At 39.7% G+C, this 19,614-nt stretch overlaps 1 protein-coding gene across 1 annotated transcript; it reads right to left on the bottom strand.

Annotated features, from left to right (window-relative positions):
• Window positions 1-272: 272 nt before the first annotated feature.
• Window positions 273-3,308, bottom strand: LOC127084830 (uncharacterized). The gene is made up of 6 exons (XM_051025348.1): window positions 2,747-3,308; window positions 1,720-1,831; window positions 1,442-1,613; window positions 1,170-1,351; window positions 769-912; window positions 273-591 (listed from the first exon to the last, which is right to left on the bottom strand). The coding sequence occupies exons 1-5, from the start codon at window positions 3,190-3,192 to the stop codon at window positions 787-789; spliced, it is 1,038 nt and encodes a 345-aa protein (XP_050881305.1). The 5' UTR covers window positions 3,193-3,308; the 3' UTR covers window positions 273-591; window positions 769-786.
• Between the last annotated feature and the right edge of the window lie 16,306 nt (window positions 3,309-19,614).

Genomic DNA, 19,614 nt, shown 5'->3' with positions numbered 1-19,614 from the left:
CGATTTAAAAGATAAATGCACATCATTCAAAACCTCTTTTGAATAAGATAAAACTGATCAAGTAAAATATGGGTTCTTTTGAACAAAACCCTGTTTTAAAACCAATTATAAATCCAATTTGGATATCCCATCCAATTAAACTAACATTTGGATATGGTTGGATTTCTGAAAAAGTCCAACCCATGCACTAACACTATGTACATGAATTGTCATTAAAGAAAAAAAATACCACCAGCACAAACTTAATCATAGTTGAACCAAAATCCAATATGTACATCTAGCAAACTGCATTTTCATTAACTTTAACTACATATTAATAGCATATAGTCATGATTCAAGGGTTACATCATTTTCTTTCCTATTATCAGCATTTTACATATATTTCAGAATACCAACAAGTCACTCTAACCTAAGTGCCGAGTTAGACAAAAACCACAGTCACTATAATATCTTCCTTCTACTAGTAAGTTATCAGATATCAACATAAACTAAAGTCGACACAGGCTAATTAGTTATGAATTACAGAACCATATCAACATGCAGTCAAGATCAGCTTGTACTATACTTTAATTATCACCACGCAATCTGTCACTGCACCAAAAACCAATATCAATTCATCAAGTTAGTATAAACCAATATCACTTCAACCCAAGTTAAATAAGATCTACACTATTCGAAGAGAGTAGGTTCGCTGAAACTTGAAAGGGGTTTAGAAAAGAAGATACTACAGTGGTTGCAGAAAACATTGCATATCTAAAATGTACTAACCATAGAATGTTGTCAGCATCATGATCTCCTAAAAATATGATGACGGCCCAAAACTTCAGGTATCCCCAACGCTGAAATGCTTTCACAGCCAAAGATCTCCTTAAGCTTGGCATCACACATTATTGCCAAAGGATTCACAGGATCCTACAAGTATATTTAAGGGACATGTAAGTGAACAAGTTATGTTCCAACGAAAGTTTACCGTACATAATTGTTATTCATATGAGCAAAAACTTTCTTCCTTTCCAAACTACTCGAGTGAAGATCAAATGTGTGCTCATGTTGCCGATAAACTGCTATAATCATATTTGCCTTCAATGTTCATGAATCGTGATCCTTAACTTTTATGAAGCAACGCCATTGTGCGTGAACTTAGTATAAATCTAAACTCTGTTGCTTACCTCTAGATGATTGACCTTTATGTACTCCCAGATACGTTTCAGAACCTCTGTCTGTAGCATCTCCCTTCCAGTAACGCCAAAAAAGTTAGCAAGTGAATCAGATATAATTACAGAAGGAGCAGGTTCGGCACTTCTTGTTCCCAACTCCACTTCTACCTTCTGTTTCTTGGGAGCAGGTTTTTCTGAAAGGTACAAAGCATGAAGAAATCAAGCAATGCATTAAACCATAATTTCCTATAAAAAAGTATTACCATAATAACCCAGATACGTACTGGTTGGTTCAAGGGTGATTATGTGTTTAGCCAGCAACTTATTCATCTTGAACATATCAGTACAGTCAGTCTCAAACACCATACGCAGCTCATCGTTGCAAATTATCTTCCTTTTATTGCTAGGATCTTGGAGATTGTTTTTCTTTATGTACGCCCACAGTTGCTTCACAATCTAAACCATTTCTTCCACAAATTATAAATCTTGCCGAAAGCGGAAAAAACATATTGAAATATGGCAAGTGAATATAACAGCAAGCTTTGAAAATATTAAAACAAACCTCAGTCCTTGTCATTGACGGCTGGCCAACAATGACCTGAAGTTCAGGCGATATCCCACAAAGTTTGTTGAGACCTCCTGGGCCACCTCTTCTCTTTGGCTTAGGTTGTGTACTGCAAGACAAAGACACAACAAACTTGATTCTGAGTGAACTGATTTTGTAAGATTTATTCTGGCTAAAAGTGAGTCGAACTCAAAGGTAGAATGATTTATGTTTGGATAAATTCTTGCAAAAGCGAGTTGAACCGTAAATTTCAGTGGAAAAATCACATTTAGATTCAAAACCTACAAATCCTAGATTCAAGAAGAATCAATTCTGAAAATCAATTTTACTCAAGAGCAACCAAACAAGTCAAAATCAATTCTAAACATCCAAAATCAATTCTAAGTGTTCTAACCGTGAAACCAAACATCCACGGAATTAATTAACATGACCAAACATCATTGCAAACAAAAAAGTAATTAATATGACTAACACTAATGTTATCAAATAGCCGTGTCATGGCCGCTATGGCGGATATCCATGGCAGTTTTTTGTGCTCGCCGCAAAGCGGCCAATATGGCAAGATTTTGGCTCTCCGCCATGGACAGCCATCCCCCACTGACAATACTGACCGATATACACATCATATCATATTCATACAGAGATACAAAACAAAGAAGTTCATAAACATTATATAACTAATAATTAAAATCAGAAAACATTGTCAATCTTAGCATAAATTTCTAACCTAATTTCATCCATTGGAAAAACAATCACTCCTAAAACTAAAACAACCTAGCATCACTCAATAGATCTGATTCAAATTCCATACCATATCAAAACTCAACTTCAAAAATTTCATTTTCCCTTTTAAACCCTAACTACTACATATCAGCAAAATAAAAATCTCTCATTTCCAAAATTACAACAAAAAAAACACAGTTTAAGTAGCATTAATTATTAATTAAACAATTAACTAATCAAATCCCTGTTTCATGTTCCCATTCATGCAATGCAACCATTTCAGAATTTTTAAAAACCTAACCTCTCCTTGGGAACCACATTGGGAGAAAGAGGAGGATGTTGAGCAACAGTAGAATCATCAGCAGTACCAGCAGCAGTAACAGTGTTGTTGCGAAACACCGAAGTGACAGGGACAGAATAGGGATTAGGGTTTTGGTGAAGGGTAAAATGGTCTTTATCAGAAAAGCATAGTTGTTGAGTTTGTTGGTGTTGGTGTTGCTGTTGCGGTGGTGGTTGTTGTGGATGTTGTAACTGCCTATGCGGAAGTTGCGGAGGTGGTTGTTGAGAAGCGAAAAGGAGATTGATCTGAGAAGTGATAAAATCGAGCTTATGGGTAAGATCGTGACCGAGTTTGGATTGAAGCTCTTGAACAACTTGGTTCAATGTGGTGAAAGTTCTGGTTCTAGGGTTTGTTTCTCTGAACAATGAGTGAATTGCTTCGGATACTTCTTCGTCTGAAATAACCATTGTGAAATTCTTCTTCTCTTTGTTTTTTTTAACTGAAAATTAACGGACTCTCTTTTTTCTCTCTCTTTTTCTGTCTCTCTGGTTGTCGTTTTTTCTCTTTCTCTATTTCTCTTTCTGTTTCTCTCTCTTGTTGCTTTTTTTTTAAATTTAATTTAAAATTAAAAAGTTGATAGTGACAGGATTCTTGGCAAATGTTTAATCCTAGGCTGCCACCTCGTCCTTCTTGAAGATAAATACTTCATCAAACTGTCAGTTCACTTTTTATTTTTAAATTTAATACTATAACTAATAATATTGTATTGAAGTATTATTTTATTTTTTAAAAAATAAAATATTATTAGATCAAAATGATGATTTGATATATTGAATCGAACATTTTGTTAGGATTGATTTTGATGCGGTGAACAAAGTTATTATATAAGTTAGCATCTCTGACGTTCAAGTTAATATAGAAAATAAGTAATAAAATTTCAAATGAAAAAGCGAAAGTACATGTAAATGGTGCGTTAATCCTGTTTTATAAGGAAATTTATTGGTAACTGAAATGTGAGAAAAGTGTGGAATATGGATGACCGCAAGATGATTTGTCGATGTTCCATGGATTTTTAGATGGAGTCATGTGAAATGACTTAGGAATATTTCTTGTATCTTTGTCATGCTCTTGATATTGGATTTTGCATTTTATTGGATTTTGGTGGCCAGTCCATAAAAGTTGCCCTCAAACCTTTAGCTTGTGTCAAGAAGGGTAAGGGTTTTGTAATAGTTAACTTGCACGCCTAGGGAGGTCATTATGGGCTCGAAATTCTTAGAAATAAGTGATTCAAGGAATAATACTCATATGTGACGCATGAAGAGAGAGAGGTTAGCTCACACATGTTACATATCCTCATTAGTCGTCCATATTATTATCCTGGACGTTAGGGTGTCAACTCAACGATCGTAAAGAAATCCCAATCGTTGATAGTATGGGATGAGAGTGTGGCTCCAAGCCATTTGAGGAAGTTTACTTGATTTTTGAAGGGGCATGACTCTTTCACATTTTAACACTAAGTATTCTCTAGTGTGTAATCTGAACAGATGTTTGGGAAATTCCACTCGCTGATTTGATTCTTTGCATGTCTGATTTCGTACTCATACTCTCGAGTCTTGGCATCTGAGTTTTTGTTCTTCTTTCTCCTCCGCTTTTAGGGTTTCCTAAAATTTTAAGTTTGTATGTTCCTTTTGTTGATATCTAGATTATGGTTCTTTCTTTTGTATCAACTAAGAGAGTTGTTGAGGGTATTTTAGGAGTTTGGGTAAGTTTAGACATATCAGGCATTGCCTCCCTCTTTTCCTACAACGATGTATTTGCTCAAGCATTTACTGATGTAGGTTCGCTTGAATATTATGGTGTCCTCCCTCCCAATGAGATTCAAATATTATGCAGCTCATATTATGGGTGTGTCATCCATGTTCAAGAATGTCTATTTTCCTTAGTTGGGTATCGTCTTCCCTTTAATGGGTTTGAGATCAGTGTTCTGAACCATTTGCTTATTGCTCATTCGTAGCTTCACCCTGCGAGTTAGGCATTTGTCGAGGTATTTTAACACTGGTGTGAGTACAAAGGTAGTAAATCGATGGTGACCTTGTTCTTCCACCTCTTCGGGGTGCAAAGTGGCTCTAAATATGTAGATGGTTCTCGCATAATTCTCTACATCAGGACGTTAAATACTTTGAGCCTTATTCTGATAGTGTGAAGAACTTCAGGGATCACTTTTGTTAGTGGTCCCTTTTAGCTAGGAAGCTCATTCAAAAAGTTGTAGATTGGATCCCGATGCTCTTTCTTCTTGCACAAATATTTTTTGCAAATATTAGACTCAGAGTTATTTCCTTGCTAGAGTTTAGATATGTTGTTACAAGGAAGAAGATTTGTCTAAAGAGGAGTTATATTTGAAAAGCCAACTGGTGTCATTTTTCCAAGAGCTCGGCTATATAGGTTGGAAGGTTCCCTTAAACCCTGCTTCCAAAATACAGTTGAAGAGATGCATTCAAACTTATTGGTCGTAGATATTGATTCTAAAGAAGATAGAAAGAAGGTCTTTGTTAAGTTGCTTTTAGGATTGTGTATTCTCATATCTTCTTTTGGCCTTTACTAATGTTTCTGTCATTCACATATACGATTAAGAGTGAGGAATTTATGCGGCGGTTGAAGAAAGAGGCTAGGGTCGCGGTTGCTTTAGTTAGGATTCCAAACACGCCCTCAGTCAGTGGAGCTTCTGCTTCGGGTATGCCTAGTGGTGTAACACCTTAATTCCTCGACTCATCATTTAGTAAAATAATTAAATTTTAACTTAACACTTAGAGTGTTACGCATGTTTCACCAAACATAGAAAACCAACAAAATATAAGCAGCGAAAACAATAGGGTTTGACATATAATGTATCAACAACAAATGAATAACAGGGTGGTTCAACAACCCCGGAATGAATAAGACATGTAACAACGAAATATATAACATTTTGTCCCCAGTGTGTCGCAACCTGAAAAATACAGTGTGCGAAAAAACAACCGGCGAAAGAAAATGATAGAAGAGTCGCCACCATGCGTTATTTATCCCAAAGGAGGGAAAGGAAACGCTCGAAGTAAACCTGAAAAGAGGAAAGGAAAAGACAAGGTCTCGCAACCAAATCTTGGGTTCGGGAGTCGGTTATGCGAAGGGAAAGTATTAGCACCCCTACGCATCCGTAGTACTCTACGGGATCCACTTTTGTAGTTCTTGTCTAAAGGGTGTGAGTTTATCTTGTGCTGTTTACTAAAAAAGGGGTTAAATGAAAATGACTCGCGCGGATGTCGCATCCACGGCATACGTATCTCATCTGAATATGAGAATCAGAGTCTTCGTAGCTCGGCTGACCTATGGGTTAGAGGGATGTATGCTCACTAAGACATCGCGGCTTATGCCTACGTATCTCATCTGGAATGAGAATCAGAGCAAGCCGTAGTTCGGCTAACTACGGGGTTATGGATTGGGTTTTGGACGAACGACGTTACTACGCAATCTACCGGATGCTCGACCTTTGGAGACTTACTCGCCTGTAGTAGAAGGAGTAAACGTGTGTTTAGGAGAAGAAAAATCAATGAAGGGTTAGGGTTTGGGATGCTCATGCAAAAAGGCAGTCCTTGACGAAGGAACCGCGCTACCTGCGGGGATACGAACACATACAAAACAAACATGTATAAAGTAAATGTGTCAACAAGTCAATCAGAATAAATCTCCCAAATGGTATCCCACAAGCAAAGTGGAATATCCAGCGAGCTATCCCTGCAAAAGTCATGTGAGCCTGATTGGAGAGATCGGTTGAAATCAAATGGCACGGCTGGATTTGCAAACCAATATTAGGGTTTGCTTGAGTTGAAAGTGTGTGAGTCAGAATGAACCTTTCAGAGTTGCCTGGAGGTTGCTCTGAACTCTGTTAGCTCTTTTCTCACTATCTTTTTCCCCAGGGTTCTTCTCTCACTATCTTTTTCCCAGACAGGGTAATAGGAATAGAATGCCTTTTATTTCACTGAAACTCTGAATTTATAACCTGATTTTTGTGGACCTGTGGGCTCAAATGAGAGAGGTCCAAGTCCAAGATTTTTTTTCTTTTATTTTTTTATTTTTTTATTTTTTTTATTTTTTTTCGTTTTCCGTTTTTTTTTTCAAAACACGTGGGCTTCGCCTAGCGAGCATGACAGCTCATGAACAAACCTTTGCTCCTTCAAGATTAACGTTTTGACTGACGAATAGACCCTTGTTGGAAGTAACTCAAGTCTTTCCCTTGTGTTGACTGATCATCTAAATAGAGCCCACAAAGTGTCATGGATGATGTTCAAGCTTCTTGGATTCGATTCCGATTGCCATGATGAAATGCAAATGCTAAATGACCTAAAAATGAATGCATGCATGACGTGTAAAGCGTATACTTCCAAGAAAAATGAAGGGTAAATTTTGGGGTATTACAGCTGCCCATATTCAATCAACTGGAGACTTGGAAAGAAGATAGCATCGACTTTCGTGCTTTCGAGGTATCAAGGGATTGAATACAATAAAAGCCCGAAAATTTGCACTGAAGTGAAGTGAAGTAACAATGCCTGTCAGAATCGGCAAAGAGGTGGTCTTGAAAGAAGAATCTGTCTGGTACGGTGAGAGTCAGTCTGAATACCGAAAAAGAATGTTAACCTGGATACCAAAATAAATGGTAACACAGAAATAACCATGGCCTGAATGCCGCTCATCAGTCTGAATACTAGAAATGACTTCGATCTGAACATCGGGAGATATGAGATTATTAATATCGGTCTGAACACCGAGAGGCTGGCCTGAATGCCACAAGTTGCGTCGACCTGAACGTCGGAAACTTCTTCGATCTGAACATCGGAAAATTGGCCTGAATGCCACAAGTTGCATCGACCTGAACGTCGGAAAGTTCTTCGATCTGAACATCGGAAAATTGGCCTGGATGCCACAAGTTGCGTCGACCTGAACGTCGGAAACTTCTTCAATCTGAACATCGGAAAACTGGCCTGAACGCCACAAGTTGCATCGACCTGAACGTCGGAAACTTCTTCGATCTGAACATCGGAAAATTGGCCTGAACGCCACAAGTTGCATCGACCTGAACGTCGGAAACTTCTTCGATCTGAACATCGGAAAACTGGCCTGAACGCCACTTCGGTCCGAATACCAGAAACTTCATGCCTGTCAGCATCGGCAGAAATAGGGAACGATAATAGAGGCGGCGCATGGGCCAATAACACTTGCTAGGGATAACAAAGGTAAGTCATGAACAATCTTCAGTCTGAGTACTAGAAACAACTTCTGGCTTATCACTTGGGATACCGAGAATGTTTTATGCTTACATGCGTATGTTTGAATTTTTCAATGGCGTAATGCTCCATGAAAATGGAAATGCTACGCGATTTGGGAGGATGCAATGCAATATGATTCTACATGCAGGGATGCGAAATGCTGGGTAGAATGCCAAGCTGAGGCAAGGGGATCTGTTGGGGAAATGATCACCATCTTCTGGACCCTGGCAAGGCTGCTGGAGATGCACAGCGCAAAGAATTCTGTAGGGAAATGACCCGCCACACGGTGTTCTAGCAATGACGAAATACCGAGATTCTGACTGGGGAGAGAACGGCACTGAAAACCTGCTGTTGGGGAAAGCGATAGTGGTTCTGGCAACCACGATCTGCGAGAGATGACTCAGCAGGGGAAGCAAACACCGATATGGTACCGAGGTTCTGCTTCAAGGAAAGAAACCATGGATATGGCATTGGGATTATCGATCTGGCCTCGAACTCTAAGGAGCAGTCGCTTCTGCTGGGAAGATACAGTCCGGCACTGTCAACTCCGCTGGGGGTATATAGTCTGACACTGCCAACTCTACTAGGGAGTGTATAATCTGAAACCACCGCTTGGGGGGGAGGTATAATGGTGAGAACCTGCTGGGGTTTGAAGAATCCAACGCTCTGATCAGCTCTGCAGGGATAAGATACCGAATTCGTCTATTGGGGGAAAACATTCACGATCATCTGCAGGGGATTTTAAGGAAATGCCCTGAAGGTACATGTTCTGAATAGACGATCCAAAGCACTTAAAATTTACATCAATTTTAAATGTTTATTAAGCATGTACCTGTAAAGCTCTTATGTGTCATGATGCAATGTTTATCAAAAAATTCGGACGTCATTTTTGAAAACAAAACAGAAAAATGAAAATGAAAACAGAGATATACTGAATAACATGATTTTATTGATTGAACGGCCTCTGAATAGGCATTTACATCAGGAAGCAATCCCTGGAAAGAGGTAATCGCACAACAGATAAAAACAGACATTAATCTAATGGCAATGTGAAATGGATTTCTATTGGGTTCCAATTCTGCTATGACTTGCTCGTCTTCAAGATCCTCCAGATGATAAGCTTTCTGAAAAGAGTGATTGGACTGTTTCCTATCCTTCAAAAGTTTCCAGTCATTGACACGAGATGAGATTCAGAACTACTCAGATCGCAGTCATTCGTTTAATCCCTAACTTTTGCCTGGATCGGCCTTTTCGGGTTTTCAATCCACCGGGATACCCATTTTTGCCTAAGTTGCCTTTTCAGGTTTTCAACTTACCAGGTGTACAATCTTTTCACTTTTGATCCCTAATTTTTGCCCGAACCTTTTTCATTTTCTTGGTTCGCCGGGATGCCCATTTTTGCCTGGACTACTCTTTTTATTGTCCAGCGGGTCTATTTCATGCGAAGTATTTTTTAACTGCGTCTGAGTTCACCGGGGAAGTGAAGTTTTCACCATCCATCGTTGCAAGCATTAAGGCCCCACCATCAAAAACCTTGGTGACAATATACGGTCCATCATAGTTAGGAGTCCACTTGCCCCTGTGATCTGTCTGAGGAGGAAGGATCCTTTTCAACACCAAATCTCCGACCTGGAAGCATCGAGGATGCACTTTCTGATCAAAGGCTCTCTTCATCCGACTTTGATACAACTGCCCATGACAAATGGCTGCCATTCGTTTCTCTTCGATAAGACTTAACTCATTGAACCTTGTCCGAATCCATTAAGCTTCGTCTAACTTGACATCCAACAGGACTCTTAGAGAAGGAATCTCCACTTCAACAGGTAGGACTGCTTCCATACCATACACAAGGGAGTAAGGGGTTGCCCCGGTCGATGTACGTACTGAAGTACGGTACCCATGCAAGGCGAAGGGTAGCATCTCATGCCAATCTCTGTACGTAACGACCATCTTCTGCACAATCTTCTTTATGTTCTTATTTGCCGCTTCAATAGCACCGTTCATCTTAGGGCGGTAAGGGGAAGAATTGTGATGCTGAATGTTGAAGTTCTGGCACAACTCCTTCATCATTTTGTTGTTGAGATTAGAACCATTATCAGTAATGATTCTTTCGGGAATCCCATAGCGACAAATTATTTCTTTCTTGATGAATCGGGCAACCACATGTCTGGTGACATTCGCGAACGATGCTGCTTCGACCCACTTGGTGAAATAGTCGATGGCAACAAGGATGAAGAGATGCACATTGGAAGCGGTCGGCTCAATCTTTCCAATCATATCGATGCCCCACATAGCGAAAGGCCACGGCGAAGACATCACATTCAAAGGATTCAGCGGCACATGCACCTTATCAGCATAAATCTGGCATTTATGGCACTTCCGAGCATATTTGAAACAATCAGATTCCATGGTCATCCAGTAATAACCTGCTCTCAACAATTTCTTAGCCATTGCATGTCCGCCGGCATGAGTATCGAAGGAGCCTTCATGAACTTCCTGCATTAACATGTCTGCTTCGTGTCTGCCCACGCATCTGAGTAAAACCATGTCGAAGTTCCTCTTATACAAAACATCGTCTTTGTTCAAGAAGAAACTACCTGCCAATCTTCTCAAAGTCTTTCTATCATTGTTGGATGCCCCTGCAGGGTACTCTTGATTCTTTAGAAAGCACTTGATGTCGTGATACCAGGGCTTGTCATCATCTACCAGTTCAGTAGCAAACACATATGCGGCCCTATCAAGGCGCATCACGTCGATCTTGGGAGCATGGTTCCAACGGATCACCGTGATCATGGAGGATAGAGTAGCAAGAGCATCTGCCATCTGGTTCTCATCACGAGGTATATGGTACAGCTTTACTGCTGTGAAGAAAGTCAATAGTCTTCTCGTGTAATCTCTGTAGGGGACCAGAGTAGGCTGGAGAGTGTTCCAATCACCATTCACTTGATTGATTACCAGAGCTGAATCTCCGAAGATGTCCAAAGTCTTAATTCTCAAATCAATGGCTTGCTTAATACCCAAGATACATGCTTCATACTCAGCTTCATTATTGGTGCACTCGAAAGTCAGACGAGCGGTGAAAGGCATGTGGGCACCTTTTGGAGTTGTAATGACAACACCAATTCCACTTCCTCTGGCGTTGACTGTAACACCCCGAATTAAATAAGAGGATTATTTAATTAAGTTAATAATATATTTAATAATTTAATTAAATAAATTGAATTATTGGATTATTATTATTATTATTATTATTATTTGGAATAATAATTAGTGGAAAATATATAAGTTGGAATATGGAAAAAGGGTTCATTGTTGGTAAAGAGTTTTCACGTGAAACAGAGAAAGCGGCTGAAAGGTGAAAAGTGGAGAAAGAGAAAAGGTTGAAGAACGGAAAAGCTTGAAGCTTAGAGACTGCCGGATTATCTCAGGTAAGGGGGGGTTTATCGTCGCTTAATGGGTATTATAGATTAACATGTCATGGGTAGTGAGAAACCGTTGAATTGACCCTAATTGGGATTGTTGAATGCTGAAAGATTGTGATGAATAAACTGAGTTTAAGCTGTAATTGAGTCCGTAATTGTGTGAGTCGTGTTTCCCCGAACGTGTAGCTTTTTACGGAAATTGAATCGGAGGTCCGGAAGTCCTCCAACGGCGGAAAATGCGGAAACTCTGCATTCTGCCTTGTGTTAGCGCAGGAACTGCTGTTTTGTCTGCGTTAACCGGTTAACCCAGGGCGTTAACCGGTTAACACTGTTATATTTTGTAGAAATGTGCTGTTTTGCCTGCGTTAACCGGTTAACCCAGGGCGTTAACCGGTTAACACTGTTGCGTTTTGCCAGAAAATGTATTTTTGTCCTGCGTTAACCGGTTAACCCAGGGCGTTAACCGGTTAACACTGTTGGAAATTAGAAAAATTGGTATTTTAATGTTGTGAACGTAATTGGTGATTGGCCTATTTTAGTTGATTGTGAGGAATAATTTTGTTGGGTTTATGTTATGAAATGTTGATCCAAATATGTTGATCAGTTGTGTTAAAGTTGTTGAAAATACTGAGTTGGAGGCTTGATGAGCCAAAGTTGATTATAAGTTGATTTTTGTTGAAAACGTTGTTGTGTTGATATTATTATTATGTTGTTGACAGTTTAAAGTCGTGTATGCCATGTACATTCATATGCATTAAGTCGGAGCTTTGCTCACACCACGTTGGCCTGGATTGGCAAAATTTTAAGTTGAAAGTTGAAGGCTTATGCCTTGATGCCCACTAAAATGGCAATGATTTTAAGTTGGGAGTTTTACTCCGAATGGTACCACATGCATGACGAGTCGAGTCTCATTAGAGTTGCATTCTGTTGGTTTGCCGTATGTGTATCGGTGGTATTGATCTTGAGTATGTATATGAATTGTGTTGATATTGGGTGATTAATGAGTTAAATTACTTAACATAACATGATAATTTATAATGTTTGTTACATCGATTGAGGAACTCACCCTTACAATTATTTTTCAGGTAACGAGCAATGAGTTGAGTAGAAGCTAGTGCTTGGAGTCTAGTGTAGTCACCGTAGTGGGTCATGCTCTGATAGATGTAACATCGGGACGGGATGTTTTAATTGTTTATTGTCGGTTGTTGAACCATTTTTCATGTAATACGTTATATGTTTGTGGAATGGTTGAGTTGATTTATATCCGCTGCGAGTTGTGCAAAAAAATGTTATTTTGATTAAATAATGAGCATGACAGTTATTATGTTGTTAAGTGTTGTGTGACACCCTTGGTGCATAATTACTCTGATATTTGTTGTTGTTATTTTAATTAAATATTTGGGGTATTTTAGAAGGGTGTTACATTAGTGGTATCAGAGCAGGTCGGTCTGTCCGGCCAGTTGTCGTGTCATTACTGTCTAACAATTAGGCATTGTTACCAATCTAACTTTAAGTTGTGTTGTATTGATAAGTTGAAATGGCTGGAAGGAATGACGCTGCAATGGCTGCCGCAATGCAAGCAATGGCACAAGCGGTGCAGAACTTGCCAAATGCTGGTGGGGATGCTGGATCACGTAGCTTGGCGACTTTTCAAAGAGAGAATCCGCCGGTGTTTAAAGGGAAGCATGATCCAGATGCAGCCTTGGGATGGTTGAAAGAGATTGAGAGAATCTTCCGTGTTATGGATTGCACTCCAGCTCAGAAGGTTCGGTATGGTACTCACATGCTAGCAGTCGAAGCTGATGACTGGTGGCTAGAGACTCACGAGAGGTTGACCGTGGCAGGTGAAGAAATTACTTGGGATGTATTCCGTAGGGAATTTCTGAGAAAGTATTATCCGGAAGATGTCCGTGGTAAGAAGGAAATCGAGTTCCTTGAGCTGAAGCAAGGAAACATGTCTGTCACTGATTATGCTGCGAAATTTGTGGAGCTGTCCAAATTTTATCCTCATTACACTGGTGCTGGTGCTGAATTTTCAAAGTGCATCAAGTTTGAGAACGGATTGCGCTCTGAGATTAAGAAGGTTGTTGGGTATCAGAAGATACGCATTTTTACTGAACTGGTTGATAGCTGCAGGATATTTGAAGAGGACAATAATGCTCATTACAAGATTGTCAGTGACCGCAAGGGAAAGCAGCATCAAAACCGTGGCAAGCCGTATGATGCCCCGGTGGGAAAAGGAAAACAAGGAGCTGCTCCGGCTCAGAGGACTAGTAGGGGAGGTGCTCCTGCTGGTATAGTTTGCTTCAAATGTGGTCAGGCTGGTCATAAGAGTAATGTATGCACTGCTGAAGTAAAGAGGTGTTTTCGCTGTGGTAAGACTGGTCATGCAATGGCCGATTGCAAGCACAAGGAAATGATTTGTTTTAATTGTGGCGAAGAAGGGCATATTGGAAGTCAGTGTCAGAAGCCAAAGAAATCTCAGACTGGGAAGGTGTTCGCATTGACCGGAACTCAAACCTCCTGTGAGGACAGACTTATCCGAGGTACATGTTTCATAAATGGTACTCCTTTAATTACTATTATTGATACCGGTGCTACCCACTGTTTTATTTCTGCTAACTGTGCTCGAAGACTGGGTTTAAAATTGTCCGCTTTGGATGGTGAATTGATTGTTGAGACCCCAGCTAAGGGATCAGTAACTACTTCTTTGGTATGTTTAAAATGTCCTTTGTCGATCTTCGATAAAGATTTCTATGTGGATTTAGTATGTTTGCAGTTGGATGGGATGGATGTAATTCTTGGTATGAACTGGTTAGAGTATAATTATGTTCATATAAATTGTCATCATAAGTCGGTGAGGTTTTCCACTCCTGAAGAGGAAGGAGTTGACTTATTACCTTTCAGAGAATTGCGAAAATTGATGAAAGAGGGAGCTCAGATGTTTTCTTTGATGGCGACGTTGTCGGTTGAAAGTAAAGCTAAGATAAAGGAACTGTTAGTGGTGAAAGAATTCCCTGAAGTTTTTCCTGATGAAATTCCTAGTGTGCCGCCAGTGAGGGAAGTTGAATTTACTATTGATCTGGTACCTGGTACTAGGCCTGTTTCGATGGCACCGTATAGAATGTCGGCATCTGAATTGTATGAATTAAAGAAGCAATTGGAAGACTTACTTGAGAAGAAGTTTATAAGACCAAGTGTGTCGCCGTGGGGAGCTCCAGTGTTGCTAGTAAAGAAGAAAGAGGGTAGTATGAGGCTTTGTATTGATTATAGACAATTGAATAAAGTAACGATCAAGAATAAGTATCCACTACCGAGGATAGATGATTTGATGGACCAATTAGTGGGTGCTTGTGTGTTCAGTAAAATTGATTTGAGATCGGGCTATCATCAGATCAAAGTGAAAGATGAAGACATCCAGAAAACAGTGTTCAGAACTCGGTATGGACATTATGAGTATTCTGTGATGCCTTTCGGTGTGACTAATGCGCCGGGAGTATTTATGGAATACATGAATCGTATTTTCCATACTTATCTGGATCATTTTGTGGTAGTATTTATTGATGATATTTTGATTTACTCTAAGTCCGAAGGAGAGCACAAGGAACATTTGAGATTAGTATTGGAGGTTTTGAAAGATAAGAAACTGTATGCGAAGTTGTCCAAGTGTGAGTTTTGGTTAAGAGAAGTCAGTTTTCTCGGCCATGTAATTTCAGGAAAAGGTATTGCTGTAGATCCTTCCAAGGTAGAAGCGGTATTGCAATGGGAAACTCCTAAGTCGGTTACCGAGATTAGAAGCTTTTTGGGATTAGCTGGATATTATAGAAGATTTATTGAAGGATTTTCTAAGTTAGCACTTCCGTTGACTAAATTAACTTGCAAAGGTAAAGCTTTCGTGTGGGATGTTCAGTGCGAAGAGAGTTTTAATGAATTAAAGAGGAGATTGACGTCGGCGCCGGTTTTGACTTTGCCAAATCCGGAGGAACCGTTTATAATTTACTGTGATGCTTCATTGATGGGTTTGGGAGGTGTGCTCATGCAGAATAATAAAGTAATTGCTTATGCGTCGCGACAGTTGAGAATTCATGAAAAGAACTACCCTACGCATGATCTTGAACTTGCTGCTGTAGTGTTTGCGCTAAAACTTTGGAGGCATTACCTTTATGGTTCCAGATTCGAAGTTTTCAGCGATCATAAAAGTTTAAAGTATCTATTTGATCAGAAAGAGCTGAACATGAGACAACGTAGGTGGTTCGAATTGCTTAAGGATTATGATTTCGGTTTGAATTATCATCCAGGAAAAGCAAATGTTGTGGCCGATGCTTTAAGTAGAAAGACCTTGCATGTGTCAGCAATGATGATTAAGGAGTTGGAATTAATTGAGCAATTTCGGGATATGAGTTTGGTTTGCGAAGTAACACCGCAGAGTGTGATGCTAGGAATGCTAAAGATTAATAATGATTTTATGGATAGTATCCGAGAGGCACAGAAATTGGATGTGAAATTAGTAGATATCCTTAATCGTTGTGGTCAATCAGAGAAAAGTGACTTTACGGTTGATGCGAGAGGTGTGTTGAAATTAGGGGAAAGAATTTGTATTCCTAACGACGCAATTTTGAAGAGAAGTATTCTAGAGGAGGGTCATAGAAGCAGCTTGAGTATTCATCCAGGAGCTACTAAAATGTATCAGGATTTAAAGAAATTATTTTGGTGGCCCGGAATGAAAGAAGATGTGGCTCGTTTTGTGTATGCGTGCTTAACTTGTCAGAAGTCGAAGATTGAGCATCAGAAGCCTGCTGGGTTGATGCAACCGTTGGAAGTTCCAGAATGGAAATGGGATAGCATTTCTATGGACTTTGTAACGGGGCTGCCTGCTACCTTGCGAGGGCATGATTCGATTTGGGTGATCGTTGATAGGCTCACGAAGTCGGCTCACTTCATACCTATTAACATCACTTACCCAATTGCGAAGTTGGCAGAGATTTACATCCGAGTAATTGTAAAGTTGCATGGTGTTCCTCTGTGTATTGTGTCGGACAGAGATCCGAGGTTTACATCGGGATTTTGGAAAAGTTTGCAAGATTCGTTGGGATCTAAGTTGAGGTTGAGTTCGGCATATCATCCTCAGAGTGATGGCCAAACTGAGAGAACTATTCAGTCATTGGAAGATTTACTGAGGGCTTGTGTTCTTGAACAAGGAGGTTCGTGGGACACTTATCTTCCATTGATCGAGTTCACATACAATAATAGTTACCATTCTAGTATCGGAATGGCGCCTTTTGAAGCATTATATGGTCGTAGATGTAGAACTCTGTTGTGTTGGCACGAATCTGGTGAGGGTGTAGTACTTGGACCAGAGTTAGTTCGAGAAACTACCGAGAAAGTGAAGTTTATCCGGGAGAAGATGAAAGCTTCTCAGAGTAGGCAGAAGAGTTACCATGACAAGCGGAAGAAGGATTTAGAATTTCAAGCTGGTGACCATGTGTTTTTGAGAGTCACGCCTGTGACCGGTGTTGGGAGGGCTTTGAAGTCTAAAAAGCTCACTCCCCGCTTCATTGGTCCGTATCAAATCTTAGAACGAGTTGGAAAAGTTGCTTATCGGATGGCATTACCACCTAATCTTTCGAATTTGCATGATGTATTCCATGTGTCGCAGCTTCGGAAGTATATCTCAGATCCGTCTCATGTGGTTAGTATGGATGATGTGCAAGTGCGAGATAATTTAACAGTAGAGACAAAGCCTGTACGAGTTGAAGATCGTGAAACAAAGACTCTTCGAGGAAAAGAGATTGTGTTGGTTAAAGTCGTTTGGTTGGGAGCTACGGGCGAAAGCATGACATGGGAACTTGAGAGTCGGATGAGGGAGTCTTATCCGGAGTTATTTGCTTGAGGTATGTTTTCGAGGACGAAAACTCTTTTAGTAGGGGAGAGTTGTAACACCCCGAATTAAATAAGAGGATTATTTAATTAAGTTAATAATATATTTAATAATTTAATTAAATAAATTGAATTATTGGATTATTATTATTATTATTATTATTATTATTTGGAATAATAATTAGTGGAAAATATATAAGTTGGAATATGGAAAAAGGGTTCATTGTTGGTAAAGAGTTTTCACGTGAAACAGAGAAAGCGGCTGAAAGGTGAAAAGTGGAGAAAGAGCAAAGGTTGAAGAACGGAAAAGCTTGAAGCTTAGAGACTGCCGGATTATCTCAGGTAAGGGGGGGTTTATCGTCGCTTAATGGGTATTATAGATTAACATGTCATGGGTAGTGAGAAACCGTTGAATTGACCCTAATTGGGATTGTTGAATGCTGAAAGATTGTGATGAATAAACTGAGTTTAAGCTGTAATTGAGTCCGTAATTGTGTGAGTCGTGTTTCCCCGAACGTGTAGCTTTTTACGGAAATTGAATCGGAGGTCCGGAAGTCCTCCAACGGCGGAAAATGCGGAAACTCTGCATTCTGCCTTGTGTTAGCGCAGGAACTGCTGTTTTGTCTGCGTTAACCGGTTAACCCAGGGCGTTAACCGGTTAACACTGTTATATTTTGTAGAAATGTGCTGTTTTGCCTGCGTTAACCGGTTAACCCAGGGCGTTAACCGGTTAACACTGTTGCGTTTTGCCAGAAAATGTATTTTTGTCCTGCGTTAACCGGTTAACCCAGGGCGTTAACCGGTTAACACTGTTGGAAATTAGAAAAATTGGTATTTTAATGTTGTGAACGTAATTGGTGATTGGCCTATTTTAGTTGATTGTGAGGAATAATTTTGTTGGGTTTATGTTATGAAATGTTGATCCAAATATGTTGATCAGTTGTGTTAAAGTTGTTGAAAATACTGAGTTGGAGGCTTGATGAGCCAAAGTTGATTATAAGTTGAAAATGTTGTTGTGTTGATATTATTATTATGTTGTTGACAGTTTAAAGTCGTGTATGCCATGTACATTCATATGCATTAAGTCGGAGCTTTGCTCACACCACGTTAGCCTGGATTGGCAAAATTTTAAGTTGAAAGTTGAAGGCTTATGCCTTGATGCCCACTAAAATGGCAATGATTTTAAGTTGGGAGTTTTACTCCGAATGGTACCACATGCATGACGAGTCGAGTCTCATTAGAGTTGCATTCTGTTGGTTTGCCGTATGTGTATCGGTGGTATTGATCTTGAGTATGTATATGAATTGTGTTGATATTGGGTGATTAATGAGTTAAATTACTTAACATAACATGATAATTTATAATGTTTGTTACATCGATTGAGGAACTCACCCTTACAATTATTTTTCAGGTAACGAGCAATGAGTTGAGTAGAAGCTAGTGCTTGGAGTCTAGTGTAGTCACCGTAGTGGGTCATGCTCTGATAGATGTAACATCGGGACGGGATGTTTTAATTGTTTATTGTCGGTTGTTGAACCATTTTTCATGTAATACGTTATATGTTTGTGGAATGGTTGAGTTGATTTATATCCGCTGCGAGTTGTGCAAAAAAATGTTATTTTGATTAAATAATGAGCATGACAGTTATTATGTTGTTAAGTGTTGTGTGACACCCTTGGTGCATAATTACTCTGATATTTGTTGTTGTTATTTTAATTAAATATTTGGGGTATTTTAGAAGGGTGTTACATTGACGGCCCCATCAAACATTAAAGTCCACTTTTCGTCTGGATCAGGTCCCTCTTCAACAACTGGCTCTTCACAGTCTTTCATCTTGAGGTACATGATGTCTTCGTCTGGAAAATCAAACTTCATCGGCTTGTAATCTTCAACCGGCTGTTAAGCAAGATAGTCTGATAGAATACTCCCCTTGATGGCTTTCTGGGATATATATTGGATGTCGTACTCTGCCAGTACCATTTGCCAACGAGCAACCCTTCCGGTGAGAGTTGGCTTCTCAAATATATACTTGACTGGATCCATCTTGGAGATCAGTAAGGTTGTGTGAGACATCATGTATTGTCTCAATCGCTTAGCAGCCCATGCAAGTGCACAACATGTCTTTTCAAGCATCGAGTATCTCGACCCGCAATCTGTGAATTTCTTACTCAGGTAGTAGATGGCATGCTCTTTCCTACCTGTCTCGTCGTGTTGACCGAGAACACAACCCATGGAATTGTCTAGTACTGTCAAATACATAATCAACGGTCTCCCTGGGACCAGAGGCACAAGG

Source organism: Lathyrus oleraceus, chromosome 5, assembly GCF_024323335.1.
Source record: "Lathyrus oleraceus cultivar Zhongwan6 chromosome 5, CAAS_Psat_ZW6_1.0, whole genome shotgun sequence".
Lineage (NCBI taxonomy): Eukaryota > Viridiplantae > Streptophyta > Magnoliopsida > Fabales > Fabaceae > Lathyrus > Lathyrus oleraceus.
This window is presented reverse-complemented; position numbering and strand designations above follow the sequence as displayed.